Source organism: Camelina sativa, chromosome 11 (genome assembly GCF_000633955.1).
Source record: "Camelina sativa cultivar DH55 chromosome 11, Cs, whole genome shotgun sequence".
Lineage (NCBI taxonomy): Eukaryota > Viridiplantae > Streptophyta > Magnoliopsida > Brassicales > Brassicaceae > Camelina > Camelina sativa.
Genome location: NC_025695.1, coordinates 31,989,607 through 32,004,327, shown reverse-complemented (window position 1 = coordinate 32,004,327; position 14,721 = coordinate 31,989,607). Strand labels below are relative to the sequence as shown.

At 32.4% G+C, this 14,721-nt stretch overlaps 3 protein-coding genes across 4 annotated transcripts in view; 2 read left to right on the top strand and 1 right to left on the bottom strand.

Moving 5' to 3' along the window:
* Positions 3,257–4,786, top strand: LOC104724909 (probable aspartyl protease At4g16563). The gene has a single exon (XM_010443478.2). It carries the CDS (start codon positions 3,302–3,304, stop codon positions 4,784–4,786), a length of 1,485 nt encoding a protein of 494 aa, XP_010441780.1. The 5' UTR covers positions 3,257–3,301.
* On the top strand, positions 7,393–9,635 carry LOC104724908 (ras-related protein RABF2a). Of its 2 annotated transcripts, XM_010443476.2 has the most exons (7): positions 7,395–7,658; positions 8,180–8,257; positions 8,343–8,510; positions 8,648–8,696; positions 8,791–8,864; positions 9,065–9,158; positions 9,260–9,635. In XM_010443476.2, the coding sequence occupies exons 1-7, from the start codon at positions 7,620–7,622 to the stop codon at positions 9,358–9,360; spliced, it is 603 nt and encodes a 200-aa protein (XP_010441778.1). In that variant the 5' UTR covers positions 7,395–7,619; the 3' UTR covers positions 9,361–9,635. The 2 variants fall into 2 exon arrangements, with proteins under 2 accessions (XP_010441779.1, XP_010441778.1); XM_010443477.2 differs by lacking the exon at positions 8,791–8,864 and having other exon boundaries at positions 7,393–7,658.
* Positions 10,471–14,721, bottom strand: part of LOC104724906 (DNA-directed RNA polymerase III subunit 2) — a gene marked incomplete in the record, with an annotated part of 17,770 nt that continues 13,519 nt past the window's right edge. The window contains 11 exon segments of the mRNA XM_019233127.1: positions 10,471–10,798; positions 11,021–11,149; positions 11,308–11,411; positions 11,701–11,785; positions 11,885–11,955; positions 12,178–12,233; positions 12,330–12,455; positions 12,790–12,920; positions 13,013–13,148; positions 13,235–13,353; positions 13,838–13,890. Coding sequence (XP_019088672.1) covers positions 10,748–10,798; positions 11,021–11,149; positions 11,308–11,411; positions 11,701–11,785; positions 11,885–11,955; positions 12,178–12,233; positions 12,330–12,455; positions 12,790–12,920; positions 13,013–13,148; positions 13,235–13,353; positions 13,838–13,890 — 1,061 coding nt within the window.

Below are 14,721 nucleotides of genomic sequence, written 5' to 3'. Positions count from 1 at the left end.
GGTTGTTTTCATATTAATGGAACTGGAGCTTGACAAAAGTAAATAACACATAGATAATTTATTGAAATGTGTGTTTGTGTACTTTATCTCTGTCTTCTTTCAATTTTTTCAAAATGTCTTTTTTTCTTTGTGAAAGTTAATTAAAAGTCACTGATATCAAAATTTTCTTTTAATTTAGTAAAAATTATTTTAAATGCAAATATGTCCATTGCATATTATCGTAGATAATGATTTAGTTGTGAGTGAAACCTTGATCACTGTAAGTAGGAGTTCTTTGCTTGATAATCAAAATTTATACCAAAAAATAAAATATTTTAAAATGCAGTAAAAAGTAACTGATGTATTTTATTTCCGTATAATTTACATAAATAACAGATATAAGGTAAAATATCATGATATTGGATCAAAGGGATCAGCATGCATGATATGTACTTAAAACATGTGCGAAATTCATGTAATTAGTTAAAATATATATATACTAGTATTTGCTTGTGCATACGCACGAAATTATAATTTGATTACAAATAATATATAACTAATTATTACTTTGTTATATAGTAAATATATCCTTAAGTACTTTACAAAAAAAAATTATGGTGACTCATTGAAAATGTTAATAAAAATAGATTTCTAATTGCTTATTTTTGGTGTAAGTATATGAACAACAAAAATATAAATGTTACTTACACTATGATGTTTTGTGATCAAATAATATATATTATTCATCTTCACATTTCTCCCATTTTCTCTGGTACGTCCTCTCTTTCCTTCGGTGCTCCCGAATCATCTACAGCAGAAAAACATAAATAATTAGAATTATGTTTTCCAACTTATCATCCACAAGCAATATATATGATGCCATTTTTTACTATTCATTGTTATCTCACCAATAACGCCAAAACAAAGAAGAACTTCAAATGTATTTGTAGCATATATGCATTATGCACCACGTGAAATCAAGCTTCATGTCGCAAACAACCACAATCGTACCTGCAATTATACTGACAAACGACCTTCAAAATTACAAATCAAAACTAATTCCAGATTCTATAGTAATCTGAAGAAGGTGTGGGTGAACAAAAGAATCACCTTCTGAATAAAGAAAGAAGACGATGAAAACGGTGGGAAGCTTCAAGGGCGGTGAGGATGAAATGGGATGTTTTGTTGGTCGGGCTCGGCGGTCGAGCAAAAAGGACGGTTCGTAAATGTAGTTTCAGTTTTTGCAGATTTAGTGGTGATGGCTTGGTCAAACTGAGAGGAGAATTGTGATATATATGGTGATTTGAAAAAGATCAGTTGATAGAAGTGGTGAAAGTGGGAAGTTTATTTGAGGATCGTGGAAAACAAAGAACTCTAGATCGTAGGTTTTACATTTTTGTAAAACTTTAAATTGGTTTAGTTTTTTTCTCTTTCTTTTTATCGACAAATTCAATTTTTTTTTTTCTCTTTTTACACAGTCGTTGTTAAAGTTTTTGTTGATTTATTTTCATTTAAAAAGATATTTATGTGGCTTAATGTTATTGTACAGGTGACTTGTGCTTTATAGGATAAAAAATATTATATGAAACAGATTTATCTACAATTACGGGTAAAATTTGACGAACTAGTATATATGTATATTGTTGTAAATATTTAACCAAGAGCAACGAAACTCTGAATCAGTGTAGTTTTATAAACTCTGGAATCATATACATTAAATAGTTTTTATTTTCTTTTATGTTCGAATCGTTTATAAAATAGTTGTCATGACAATGAACCAAAAGTAAAAATATAATGTGTTTGTTTTTGTATTTTTGTGTATGTACATTGGATTGGCAAAGAAGACAATATATGGTGCGGCTTACGTGCTCCACAAAAATACATTTTAATTGGACGAAATGCAAGTAAGTACACACATTTTATGGTGCACTCATTGGTACGTCCAACCAAATATGATTATCTGTATTTATAATCCTCTTTAAATTGTTTGGTTAGTCTTTGATTAAATAAAAATAAAAACCAAATTTGCGGGAAACTAACGGTTAGACAGTTAAGTGGATGAGTCATGTACACCTCAGCATCACCTTGTTGTCCTCATTTTCGTCTCTTGACTCTTCCTTATTTTCTGGATCTATTAATTTCTGCATTATTATTACACAATTATATTTTTTATATAAGTATTTCTACATTTCTCACAATACATTACAACCTATTAATATTACGTTAGTTTGAAATTAGGTGACGAAGATCCCTTATATCAAAAGTGAATATAGTTCGATTATTCCTCTAGACGTAAAACTGTTAACTTTTCGTTAATAGTTATATATATATATATATATCTATATATATATATACTTTTGGGTTTTAATAAAAAGCTTTTACGTATATATATATAGTATTAATATATATATATATAGTATTTGGTTTGATTGGTATTTCCAATAACTTCATTTATAAATAAATCATTTTAGAGTTTATTGATCAAACAAGGGGTAGAAAAAAATGATTAGAAGAAATAGTTGGAAAAGTCATGAGAAAAAAAAAGGCAGTTTTCAAACGCTAGAAAAAGGTAGTTGTAACAATTCGTTGGACGGTTATACTACTTATCCTGAGAGATTAGTTGAATGTTAAAATCCTAAATCATGTCTGATTAAAAAAAAAATCAGTTTGACGATGATGACATCATGGGGACTGTTAAAATTTATTATTTATTAATTTTACTTTTTAAAATTTTAATATATATTTATATTACTCTCTATTTTTTAACAGTTACTTATATTTTAACTTATTTGTGTTATTTTTTATAGAAGAATATACTATGTAAATGTTTGTTACTAATTACCGCTATTATTTAACAAATCTTTAAAAATTCACTAAGGTTTCTTTTCTACTATATTTGATCTTCGTCTCATTAACCATCTTTATACAACCGTTTTTACTGCTTTGTTCAAAAGAACTAACAATCAAACCCATTATTATGTTATTGATCATTAAAAAGCTTGTGGTATACTGCTATCTAACAGTACTTTATTCCACGTGAGACAAAGTGCAGTCCATTCGAAGCTAGTGATATCAAATGTAAAACTACGTAATTTAAAATATCACATGAAAAGTACATATAAAGCTCGCTATTAGGCTTAGTTTATCAAATACATTATTTATATACTATTTCTTGCTTTCAAAGTACAGCTAACTAATTAAATAAGGGTTACTCAACCCTAATTCGTCTCTTTAAATACCAAAACTAACTTCACACAAAACATATACAAAATCAAACCTTTCATATTACATCTCTTCTTCTTTTTCACCATTTTTGCAAGCGATGGAAACCAGAACAAATGTTTTGTTTCTCTTCCTACTCATCATCACAATACTGTTAAACTCCACCAAAAAAATCCAAGCACGTCAACATAAAAACCCTAGTTCCTCCTCATCTTCTTTTCTTGTTCTTGCCTTGACCAAATCAAGTGTTTCTCTTCCCACACCAATATCCCAACCCCAAGAAAGGATCAAGAAGCCATTAGAATCATCACTAGATGTTGTAGTAATGGAGCCCTTGAGAGAAGTGAGAGATGGTTATTTAATAACTTTGAACATTGGAACACCTCAACAAGCAGTCCAAGTGTACATGGACACAGGAAGTGATCTCACTTGGGTTCCATGTGGGAATCTAAGTTTTGATTGCATAGATTGTTATGATCTCAAGAACAACAATCTAAAATCATCATCAATCTTCTCCCCTCTTCATTCATCTTCATCTTTTAGAGCCTCTTGCGCTAGTTCCTTTTGCGTCGAGGTCCATAGTTCCGACAATCCTTTTGACCCTTGCGCAATTGCTGGCTGCTCTGTGAGTATGCTTCTCAAGTCCACTTGCTTACGACCTTGTCCCTCCTTTGCTTATACTTATGGTGAAGGGGGTCTTGTCTCTGGGATACTAACCAGAGATATATTGAAGGCTCGAACAAGGGAAGTCCCAAGGTTCTCTTTCGGTTGTGTAGCATCCACTTACCGTGAACCTATTGGCATAGCTGGATTTGGAAGAGGTATACTCTCTCTCCCCTCGCAGTTAGGCTTTGTTGAAAAGGGGTTTTCTCACTGTTTCTTGCCTTTCAAGTTTGTCAACAACCCTAACATCTCAAGCCCATTGATACTAGGAGCCTCAGCTTTATCGTTCGATCTCACCGACTCTTTACAGTTTACTCCCATGTTAAATACTCCAATGTACCCCAACAGTTACTACATCGGTTTAGAATCAGTTACAATAGGCACAAATATCACTCCCACACAGGTTCCTTTAACCTTAAGACAGTTTGATTCACAAGGAAATGGAGGAATGCTGATCGATTCAGGTACGACTTACACACATTTACCCGTTCCTTTCTACTCGCAACTCCGCACAGTTCTCCAATCAATCATCACATACCCGAGGGCCACGGAAACTGAATCAAGAACTGGCTTTGATCTCTGCTACAAAGTCCCATGTCCTAACAATAATCTCACTAGCCTCGAGAACGATGTAAAGTTGGTCTTTCCTTCAATTACATTCAATTTTTTGAACAATGCAACCTTACTTCTCCCTCAAGGTAACTGTTTTTACGCAATGAGCGCGCCTAGCGACGACTCGGTGGTGAAATGCTTGTTGTTTCAAAACATGGAAGATGGAGATTATGGACCGGCCGGAGTTTTCGGGAGTTTTCAGCAACAGAATGTGAAGGTAGTTTATGATTTGGAGAAAGAGAGAATAGGGTTTCAAGCTATGGATTGTGTCTTAGAAGCTACTTCACATGGACTCAACCAAGGCTCATGAACAAGTTACCAATCTTTTGAGTTGATTTTAGAGCTGTTTGGCGCTTCTTCTTTTGTTTGTTGTTGTTATGTTCTTATTTCACTGTTTCGATGTCTCTTTGTATTTGTTGAGAGCTTTCTTTTGATTAAGTAATGTTTTCGAGTTTATAATTAATTTTCTTCTTTTGGATTAATGATTAGGGTCTTGAGCTGTAGACTTTACCAAATATAGAGAATGAGTTGGAAGGTGGAACTTAGGAACATGTCGTCGTGGAATACGAGGTGTATCATACATTGAGATGTATAAAAGACAAAATAATATGATCTGTTAAAACTTAATTTGTTTATACTACATCACAAAGCATAGTACACATACACACAACACAGTACACATACACGCAATATATAAATGCGCCAAGCACTTAATGTTTTAAACTAATGAGAATTTGTTATTTTTGAAAAAGTCCTTTTCATTTCAATATTCTTTGGAGTGATGATAAATTGATAATATATAGGTGAGTAGGTAGAGCCTAGAGGGATAAGAAGAATATGGTTGGATGAAACATTTACGATATTTTGCCAAAATTTAACCATTTTTTTTCCAATTTAACCATTTATTTATGTTAAACCATATCCCTCAGAAAAGAATAGTTGGCATAAATTTATTCATTTATTTACTATATATCTCATTTACTTATATCACATTCATCTTTATTTCATATATTATTTTTTTTTTTATATCAAAATTGTTAGTTTATATTTTTGTCCATTTATTAGTCCATATTCTTATGTAAATAATAATTAAAAATAAATAAACAAGGGCAATTATCACAAATTTTAATGTTTTGTCATTCATTTTTTTATTCGAAATTTTAAAAATAATTATTGTCTTCATCTACACATAATTGGGTCCACTGATCACTGATGAAAGCCCATAATCGAAATTTTTAAAAACGTGCTTTGTGTCTAGAAAACGATATGTTGTTCGACAACAAAGAAGTTTAATTTATAATATCCTCGAGTTAGGTACCAAAACATGTAAAATAGTCTAAACCGTCCAATACGACTTCATGACCGACACAAAAAACTAAAACACACGCCCAGTTTTGACGCATTAACTTCATCACTTCTCTGATTAGGCGCGTGAGACTGAGACGACAAATCTACTATCGAGGATTTTGCTAAGATCAGTTTGATACAATGATAGATTGTATTTTGACAAAATTTGTGTCTACTTCAAAGTTGTTATTACTATAGATAGACATCAATAACTAACTAGTAATCCAATTAAAACGTTAAAATATATAGTCATTACTCGCCTAAGTTTTATTGTTAAACCAATGTCTACAGAATGAATCACTAGTTACTATAAATATTCATCATCAAATAGTTTTGATTTAAAAAACCATAATCTAATATAATATCATAATCAAATCAGTAGGCTAATATAATCCACGAATCATCCGATTTGGCTTATTAAGATAATACCTTACCTACCATTAAAAAATAAAAATTAAACATAAACCTGAAATGATATATAAAAACTAGATTAGGACGTGCGGTAAACAGTGGGAGCAAAATTATTTATAACTAAAATATTTAAATTATAAGTTGTATTTGTTGGTTAAATATGTTATAATCTTATAATAATTGTTAAATAAACCATATAATCAATTTAATTAGATATGTTTATTTTCTGATACCGCAGTGTTAATAAAATAATGAAATGATGTTTTATCTGTGTAACACTAAATTAATGATATTTTTTAATTTATAGAAATATCATAAAACCCGTCTTGCTATATAACCCGTCGCGAGATATTTTAACTCAAACTATATCATCTTAATTTTTAATATTTATTGTATATCTACAGTATAATATGTATCATATTTAACTTTTTAAAAGTTTAAATATTTTTCATATTTAACCTTTTAAAAATCTTTAAAATAAAGAACCGGAATAAACCAAATAAAAATTTTTAAAGTTTGAATGCCTGATAAATCAAAGTTTCTACTCATTTGTAGTCAGAATCATTTTGGTCTCTTTTTTATAGTATGACTTTAACCATTGTCTAATTTTTTTAGACGAGGTGGGATATTATACCCGTATTTTTTATCCATATATTGAGTAATTTATATCCGTTTTTAAATTTTTTAATTACATCATATGCAGGAAAAAATCACAATTTTTATTAACAAAATGTATTATAGAATAATTCAAGATAATTTAAATAGAAATTCAAATAAAAATGAAAGGGAATCATGAAGTAGAAAGATTTTCTTATTTTTTAAATCTTACCTATAGTTAATTTTGAAATGTTTGGTAATTAATACTAAAGTTAATATATTAAATATAAAAACTTTCCAAAAAATATTTTTAAGCAAAAACTGCTATAAAAATACTAGTATAGATATATGCTCTAACCATGCTGAGATTAGATTATGGTTTACTTTGTGCGGTGAGCCGGTGAACCATGCAGGAGCATATTTTATTATTTTTGCTGTCGGTGCTGCTTCTACTTCTAGTGTTATAGATAAATTTAGGGGTTTTATCGTAATTTCATTATTTTTGTGGGTTTTAAATTTTATTTTACTTATTTACAATATCAAAGTCTCCCGTGTCATAATAAATCACGAGCCGTATAATATTTGGTTCTTTGATTTTTCTTCTTTCTCTGCTTTTTAGTTTTTGCTTTCGTCTTCCAGAGAGAGAGAGAGGTTTGGTTGTTTGTTGACGAAGCTTCTTCGGGTCTCTCTTCTTCTTCTTCTCCGTTCTTTCGATTGTCAACGCGTTTCATCTTCAATTTTGATTCTCGAGCTTCGAATACTGTTTATCAGATCAAATCAATAATCCAATGGCTAGCTCTGGAAACAAGAACATCAACGCCAAATTGGTCAGTTTGATCTTCTGGGTGTTTGCTTTTTTTTTTGTTAATCCTTGGTGAATTCGACTGTTCTTAAGGAGAAAATTTTGATTCGATCGTCGTGGTTCTTCTGTTTTCATTCAATTTTGGGGAGTTTGAACCGAGTTTTCCGATCCCAAAATTGGGTAGATCTAATCGTTTCAGAAATTGCATGAATTAACAGTATGAAACTAGGGTTTGGAGTAAAGGTTGTAGATTTATTTGGATTATTATTGTATTTTTAGGATTCTAACGAGTCAAGCTAAATTACTATGAAGAAGAACCCTTTCTTCTGCTAATTTAATATCCCTTTATCTGTTTGTATAATGATTTGCTTATCTGATGCAATATGTGAACCATTTGGATATTTAAGACACTCTCATGGAATGATTATGGTATTTAATAAGGATGCTTGTGTCTCTTTGTTACCACCTGTAGTGGAAGACAAGTTTGTATTGTTCAATTTTTGTTTTTTTTTGTTTAGGTACTTAAATTTTGTTTAAGTGCTTCAGGTATTACTTGGAGATGTTGGGGCTGGAAAATCAAGTCTTGTGCTTCGTTTTGTTAAAGATCAGTTTGTTGAATTCCAGGTTGGTGGTGGCATTTTTCCCCTATCTGCGTTCTATATGGTTCATCTTGACTTTTCTTTCATACTCGTTGTGTTGTGTGTTACAGGAATCGACCATTGGTGCAGCTTTTTTCTCTCAAACACTGGCTGTGAATGATGCCACTGTGAAGTTTGAGATATGGGATACAGCTGGTCAGGAACGATACCATAGCTTGGCTCCAATGTACTACAGGGGTGCAGCTGCTGCAATTATTGTCTTTGACATTACTAATCAAGTACGAAACGAAACTCACAATCCCATGCTTTACTCATTAATGCACTGACTTACTGATCGGCGGTGGACTTCAATGCCATCTTAAGGCTTGGAGAAGAAAAGTTTGGTTTTCTTAACTCTTGTTTTCTATTGACACAGGCTTCATTTGAGAGGGCGAAGAAATGGGTCCAGGAACTGCAGGCACAAGGTATTGAATGGCTGAACTTGGTTTAGCTAGTTTATGTTAGTTGTTATGGTTTATTTGCTATATGATAATTTTCTTATTGTTTCCATGTGATCAGGTAACCCTAATATGGTGATGGCCCTTGCTGGAAACAAAGCTGATTTATTAGATGCTAGGAAGGTGTCTGCAGAGGTCAACCAAATCTTCCTTTCCTGTTCTGTCTGATTTTGCTTTTTCAATGCCAAAAAATATTTGTGATGAAATTCGAAAGTACCGGGAGAACATGTTTACGGGCACTTGGGGTTGAAATATTCTATTACAATCCCTACGGACTTGGTTTTTTTCTTTACTGAGTTGTGTTTTTAAGTAGTTCTTGTTATTGTCATTTGCAGGAGGCAGAGATATATGCTCAAGAGAACAGCCTTTTCTTCATGGAAACCTCAGCGAAGACTGCAACAAATGTCAAAGACATATTCTACGAAATCGGTGAGTCATTCTTACATCAAGATAGCAATTTCCAACAATTTAATTTTCCACTAAATCCCGTTGCACTTTTTTTTGTTTCTCTTTTGTTAAAACCGCTACAGCGAAAAGACTACCGCGTGTTCAGCCAGCAGAAAACCCAACAGGAATGGTTCTCCCAAACGGACCAGGGGCTACAGCAGTGAGTTCATCGTGTTGTGCTTAGTTTCGTACCTTAAGAGAGATCTCTTTTGGTTAGTCACATAGTAGAGAAGAACATCGAGACTTTATGTGTTTGCTTCTTCTTCGTCTTTTATTACTTCACTATGCTTGCATTTGACAACGACAACAACAATAGTGTATATCATGATGATACTTCTACCTTTTTGTGGAATCTGAAGCTATTTGTATTTGGAGAGATTTATTTTGATCTCTTTTTGTAATTAGATATCATAACTCAAGTGTGTGCACGTTACCAGGAAAAAAAAAAAGTTGTGCTTATATCTTTCGTTTATGTTTGAAGAAGAAAATATGATTCTACAGGTTTTAGAGGTTTTAATTTATAGATAAATTAATAAAAGAGATTTACTTATTTTTATAATTTTGAAATTTTTTTATTATAATAGAAAATACTTTTGTTATCATTTACATCTTTAAAGATTTTTTTTTAATTTATGTTATTGGTTATCGTAATAAGATAAATTTTAATTGTTAACTAAATTATCTAGGCAAAAATGATAAATGGTAGAAGTTTAAAATTTAGGAAAAGATTGCTACTAGTATTTTTTATGGTAACGATGAAGTCGAAAAAATATTGTGCTACATTTAGAACCAGTTACTAAATAAGCAATTATCACATCTAGACTCTATATTAGAGATGACAACAATGAAAAAGATTAGAGATGAGTTCCAACAAGAATGCAAATTCAAAAATAGGCAAATAACAATAGAGTCATATTTCACTAGATATATATATATATATATTTAGTTTATTTGATTATTAATTTATGATATTGATAGGACCATATTTTTACATAAGATTTTTCAAAAAAATATTATCTTATTATTTTATCGAAATATGTCATTTTTACACCGATCCAATTTGGAACCAGAAAAATTTATTAATTTAAAACAAATATTAATTTATAAAATTTCTACTGTTATCTTATTTTTTTTTTCTTAACAGAGATTCTATAAACTACTAGAATGTTGTTGTAGAAGAAAATAACCTTTATATCTTTTCTCAAATCATAAATCATGAGACACGAGTCAAGAAGTGGCTGTCTCCGTAACGTCTTGAATAGAGATGGTAACAAGCGCTAGCTAAAAATAAGCATAGGATTTTACAAGATATTTGTTTCTTCGATCATTAATTAATTCCCAATGTAGTTTCTCAGTTCATACATTGGTTCAAATCATTTATAAAGTAAATGTGAAAAAAAAAGAAAAAAAAAATACTTTTTAACTTTTGCATTTTTTTTCCCCAAAGGTTCAGCACAGCAAATATGATCCAACCTCAGAAATTTGAGATCAGAATATCAAACCAGAAGGTATCGAAGCCGTACCAAACTATCATCTAAGCTAATAAAAAGTTTGATAGCATTTCCCTGAGATCAAGCCTCTGTGAGTTTCAAACGCGGAACAACATTCATCGACTGGAGTTCCTGTTACCACATAATGCGCAGAACGAGTTAAGAAAAAAACAGAAACAAGCCTGAGGATAACTATAAGAATGGATTAGAAACCCACAAACCAGTAAAACCCAAAACATTAATGCTTTTTTACTTATTTAGAAAGAAAATTGAATTCAAAGATCAAAACAACCAATAATTTCCAAATGGGACCAAGGAAAGTTTCAATTTGAGCAGGTGGATCAGTGGTTTTACCTGGAATAGTAGCTTGCATGCATATGGGAGTTTCATAGTAGCAATGTTATCGCCATTTTTACATGTTGAACAACATGCCTTTTTAAGCTTGTAACTGTAATATCCCAACAAACCACAAGCTCTGCAAACCTGTAATCAAAACTGTATCAAAACCAGTTGGGCATCCTAACCGTCTCCACGACATAAAAGATTATCCCATTCAATGTTGCTGATATCTTTAAGCTGTTAAGCAAGATAAGATGTCACAGAATTTGCCACATATAAAAACAGTGCATTAATTTAGTTACCTGAACTTCAAAAGGATCACTAGAAACCATGAGCCGTTCGTAGATCAACATGCTGGCCCCATAAGCAATAAGACAATCTCGTTCCATTTCTCCCACCCTTAAACCTGGAACAGCGTTAGAGATACAATCAAATTCACTAACCAAAACCCTTAATATAATAGTAGAAAACAGAACAATAACACGAAACAAGAGTAAATTTCACTAAGGCTCTCTGTAGTTTGGATAGGTCTCACAAACGAAACCTAACCCTTATAACAAAACGTAATAATAAAATACAAGGAAAAAATACAACATAAATTATTAAGAAAATACAACTCCTAAATTATTTCATAAATCATAAATCAAAAGAATATGTAAATCCAGAGTGAAGATACAGAAGTAAGAGGCACAAACCTCCATTCTTAGATTTCCCTTCAGTAGGCTGTCTTGTCATCATGACACGTGGTCCACTCCCTCGCGCATGCATCTTGTCTAGAACCTACTCAACATATGTACAAAAAAGAGAGAAAGTCTGTTTACTTGTTTTGTACAAAAAACAGACAAAAATATAGTTCAAATAAGTTAAGAGGAACCTCACCATGTGTTTCAATTTCTGGTAATATATTGGCCCCATAAATATGTATGCTTCCAATGGCTCGCCACTGAGACCTGCAAGACTCATGTTGAAGTACAAGAAAGAATCAATAAACCCTATATTAATTTAGAATAAGAATGAGCATGTCCGTTAAAAATGTCAAATGATAATGTCTTCGCCCATTTTAGTGAGATCCTAAACGACTTTGTACACAAATAAATTAACAACAGACACTAGAATGAATTTTAACATGAAACTGCACATTCTGAAATGTGTACAGAATCATAATGCAGTACCTGAGTATAACAAGTCCTTCCCACTGTACGAGAACCCTTTCTCTACAAGGGTCGCACTGCAATGATAGAAGAACATATGATGACATTAAATGCCAAAAGAAAAGGTTATAAATGGAAGAAGAAACCTCGTAATTACGAGAGAAAAAAAGTACCTTATAGTCTCAACCTTGTCTGCATGGCCTCCTCTTTCTCCAAAAGCACTACCATAATGAAATCTACCACAAGAAACCCCAGCCTTACTTCCAAGGAGTTCTATCATCTTACCTACTGTCATACGACTGTCACAAGAAATATGTTAATACATTCGTCAGTTTTAAATCTCAAGTAATCAAGAACTTTCAGATGAAACTGTTACTTCAAGTTGGGTATCAAAACAGATTTTATGATTTTGTGCCAACTGGAAATCCACTGTTACTTGTTTGTTACATCGAAAAGATTCTTTTAGTTAAGGCAACGCAATGGTAACAAAATGAAGCAAAACCTCTACACAAAAGGCCCCAAATACACCCACACACTCGTACACAAAAAGAAGGATGTCTTGTTCTTTTGGCTCCACGTTATAAAAAGGCAGCACAGATAAATAGAGAATTGTCTTAAGGAAGAATTTCTAACCTTGGAAACCCATGTGGATTCATGATCAAATCAGGGCAAATTCCAAGCTCAGAAAATGGAAAATCTTCTTGCTGAATAATTGTACCACATACACCTTTCTGCCCATGCCTACTGCTGAATTTGTCACCAAGCTAAAAAAAAAGCCGAACCAAAACATGATTAACACTGTAGAACACGAGGCCTAGGCTAGAAGCATAACAGTATTGAAGTAAACTATTCTCACCTCTGGTCGACGAGTATGTCGTATGATATATTTGATACATAACTGGTTATCTTTATAAGGACACAGAGCAACTCTATCGACCACTTGTGTCTCCCCTTGAGGACCTTTGAAATACTCTCTGGCCGAACGGTATTGACTGAACATTACGCAACGAATTGTACATTTGTGATTACAGTTTTAAGAAACAATTATGATCACATATTCGAGAAATCTATTGGATACCTATCAGATAGCTGAGATGTACTCTTATTACTAACGTCCACAGGGACTTGTTTATTTATATAGACATCATTTGGTCTGATAATTTCTCCCGGAGAAGCAATTCCATCATCGTCCAGTATCTTAAAAAGAAAAATTGATTTAAGATGTATTAGCAGAGGAAAAGGTCACAAGTCAAATAAATAATAAATAAACAACAAAAAGCAGCAAGGAGAAGGAAAGGAAAACGCCTTGATTCAGACACTATCACTAGCTGTTTGGATTAGAACTTTCCCGTCTTCAAACACAATAGGAGGGTTAATGCCATCTATGTCATAATTTCTAGGCAGAGTCATATTTTTTGGTAATGGAGCGTATAATTTGAGAGAAATACAGTCAAATTTCAAATAATCAACAACCATATCGTGCTTGCTCCCTCTTATAAGAAATTGCAAAAGTTAAAAAATGTATTTTGTCCTCAATGGATTACTTAGACTGTTTCAACAGCATCTAAGAAATGCATAAAGGATTAGCAATTATAACACAACATATTCCCAAAGATGCCATTTTAAAAATATGACGTCACAAGTCAAACGATATATGGCATATGCAGACAAAATGTAATACCTGCATCTTTTCTGCATCTGGGCCTGTTCTTTGTGGCCTGAGTATTCTGTCTACTGTATTGTTCTCGTACTTCTGGCATGTAGCGACAATTCTGTTTCACAAGATAAGACAAGACAACACAAGCAATAGTTAATGTAAGAGTCAGACTTTCAAAGAAAACAACTTTGCCTCACAGAGAAATCCATTACATACTTTTTCATAACAATGCAGCGGCCAAAACCACGATCCAAGGAAGATTTGTTCATCACTATTGCATCCTCTATGTCGTATCCACTATTACTCATAACAGCAACTGTTGCGTTTTGACCTGCTCCAAGTTTATCGTATCCAACCTGTTAACAAGCATAATTTATTAGTTTCATATTATTAATACATTCCTACTAGAGCAAAGAAACGTACCAATTCAATTGTCCTTGTGGTCAACAGGGGTCTCTGAGGATACACCAATAGGTAAAGCAATGTGTCCATCCGGTTTAACTAAATACAAAGATTATAAAAAACAAAATCAGTGTCTGGCAGAGAGCAAAATATACAAAAACATGATACAACGGAGAAGATACAGGCATTAAAGTATTTAGACTTCATACAATCAACTTAATTAAGTAAAACCTAAGATAGCATGATAGGCAACAATTTATCTAATCACACTAAAAGTAGAAAGAAGCAAGATTTGCTCCAGTGAAATGACATGGAAGGCATAAACGGACTTGCCTGGTTGTAAGCAATATTTCCCATAGCTTGTTTCCCCATAGCACACTGCACACAATGTAACAGGAATTAATGACTAATAACGAAATGCAAACCAACAAAAATTGCAGCTCTTAAGTCAGATTGTCTAGAAACACAAACCTGATATGTATTTCTAGGTGACTGGTTATGGTGAG

Coding starts and splice junctions, on each gene's coding strand:
- LOC104724909 (XM_010443478.2), top strand. CDS start 3,302: ATGGAAACCAGAACAAATGTTTTGTTTCTCTTCCTACTCATCATCACA.
- LOC104724908 (XM_010443476.2), top strand. CDS start 7,620: ATGGCTAGCTCTGGAAACAAGAACATCAACGCCAAATTG. Junction 8,258..8,342: donor ATCAGTTTGTTGAATTCCAG/GTTGGTGGTGGC, acceptor TGTGTGTTACAG/GAATCGACCATTGGTGCAGC. Junction 9,159..9,259: donor AGACATATTCTACGAAATCG/GTGAGTCATTCT, acceptor AAACCGCTACAG/CGAAAAGACTACCGCGTGTT.